Raw genomic sequence first — 2166 nt, 5'->3', positions numbered from 1 at the left:
ACAGGTTTAATTTAAAATCATCCATTTTGAAAGATGTTTACATATGAGCCTGACTTCAACCACACTGAACCTGAACGGCTAGGGGCGTTTATTTGAGTCTCCAGGGTTGTGAGTTTGACTTCCTGTAGTCAGCACCGAAGTCTAAGTGCAGTCATAAGTCGTCTAACTGACCCACAGGCAGCAGTGTTGAATTGATTCCAAAGGTCAGAGGTCAAGACCGGTGTATATTGATGGCGGTCCGGGACTCGTACCTCTTTAATAAGGCTGATGAAGCGCCCTCCGAAGCGCCAGGGTTTGTGTCGGTTGCACTGCAGAGAGCTGACAGTGATCTGCTGCGACTGCTGCACGGCCACCGCCACCACATGCACAGCGTCGTACATCAGTGCTGCATCCGTCTGGAAATAGGAGGGTGATATCATTAGACACTTTACAACACCTGTCCGCACATTTGCCCACGCGACCTCACATCGTTCATTTAGTCCACCAGCCGAGGAGCATGAGAAACTGAGGGGAGTCTCTGGAGACGGGCTTTACTCCTTAGTTAGGACAGAGAACGTAAACCAGGAGTAACGCCAGCTGTAAATACCCTGCAGTAGTGGCAGAAGTTTTTCAGTGAAAACACTGAAAAAGCTGACCTATAAGCAGGGTGTCTCAGAGGAAGGCTGGGTTGTCTGTGTGAAGACTAATGGTTCCTGATGGGTGGTGTCTGTTTCCCCCAAGAGAAAGGATGCAAAACAGTCTCCGATGCAAATGCTCACACTAAACACACACACACTAAACACACACACACACACAGTCAAAGTGTAGGGATGTGCAAACCACACCAGATTTAGGAACTTCTAAATTCATCATTAGCCACGAGTTAGCCTTGTGGCTAAAAGCTATCCACAAAACAACACTCAGCTAACTATGAACATGCTAAAAGAGAGCCTATGAGGTACAGTAGCACAACTAGCATCACCACACCAGATTTAGGAACTTCTAAATTCATGATTAGCCACAAGTTAGCTTTGTGGCTAAAAGCTAGCCAAAAATATTTTTAAAACAACGCTCCAATCAGAGTTGAAGTTGAAACGACACACGGCCTATGAGGTACAGTAGCACAACTAGCTACTAGTTACTAGTTAAGTTAGACTGATTACAGGATTAAACTCCAAGTTAGTCAAATAAACATTTCGCTTAAAGACAGAGCAGAAAGAGATAAAGATTAAATATACAAAATATATAAAATTAATTTCAATAAAATCAAAAGAAGTGAAAAGAATCCCTGCTGAAGGCCATGGTCCTAAACCCTTTTTCCTTCTTTCTACACACTCGACTTTTAGACACTGCACATTTTCCCCCCACATCGACTGCTCACAGCTCAGCTCAGATCCTGATTTCACAGTCCCACACTGACTGAGACACACCGCGCTGATCGTATTTGACAAGTCTTGGGTGACCAAACCTGCGAGTTAGCATGAAAAGACTTAAGTATCTGCAGCCACGGCTCTTTGTGGCTCCGCCGACGGTTGGAGAGAATGATCTGTTCCACGGATACAGAGAGGCACAAAGAAGGACAGAGACCAGTCTTGTGTCGATTCCCAACACGAAGGTGCAACAAAGGGTCCGCACCACATCTGAAGTGACCAGAGCTGCACAGATACGTACACAAACACGAAAAGAACAAGAAAAAAAAAAAAAACACGGAAGAAGAGGTTTTTATTCTGCCTTAGAGTAAGGAGCTGAACAGGTCACTGGTTCCATTTTTGGATGGAGTTTGCATGTTTCCCCTGTTCGGGCTTGGGTTTATTTATTTTTATTAACTCTTTGATGTGTGTCAATGTAGAGGGGAATGCTGGACTGGCAGACCATCCAGGTGTGTACACCGACTTCCTCTGATAACAGCTGGAATTGGCCAGAGCTAATTCTCACTTCAATTTCAAGTCAAAATTTACAGCAATAAAGATACAAATCTCATTAAAAAATGCAAAAAGGTGGAAATTAACAACCTCCGTGCCGTTGTTCTACGTCACAACAACATGACTTTTCAGTGGGACGTTCATTAATTCATATTTACTGTCAATCCTGGAAGGTGAAGAATTTAAGATGAGATGCCTGGAAAGCAGTTCACGTGTGGCGGCAGCCGCAGCAGCAGCAGCAGCAGGCGGGGGCGGCGGCGGCGGC

At 45.0% G+C, this 2166-nt stretch overlaps 1 protein-coding gene across 3 annotated transcripts in view; it reads right to left on the bottom strand.

The window, feature by feature from the left end:
- Nucleotides 1-2166, bottom strand: part of LOC103380931 (glutamate receptor ionotropic, kainate 2) — a 65281-nt gene that overhangs the window by 22396 nt on the left and 40719 nt on the right. For all 3 annotated transcript variants that reach the window (XM_008313073.3, XM_008313074.3, XM_008313076.3), the window contains exon 7: nucleotides 252-395. In XM_008313073.3, the coding sequence (XP_008311295.2) occupies nucleotides 252-395 (144 nt within the window). The remainder of the gene's footprint in view (nucleotides 1-251; nucleotides 396-2166) is intronic.

The sequence above is a fragment of the Cynoglossus semilaevis genome, chromosome 7, assembly GCF_000523025.1.
Source record: "Cynoglossus semilaevis isolate Cse_v1.0 chromosome 7, Cse_v1.0, whole genome shotgun sequence".
NCBI lineage: Eukaryota > Metazoa > Chordata > Actinopteri > Pleuronectiformes > Cynoglossidae > Cynoglossus > Cynoglossus semilaevis.
The sequence above is the reverse complement of the archived record's forward strand: the minus strand, read 5'-3'. Positions and strand labels throughout refer to the sequence as shown.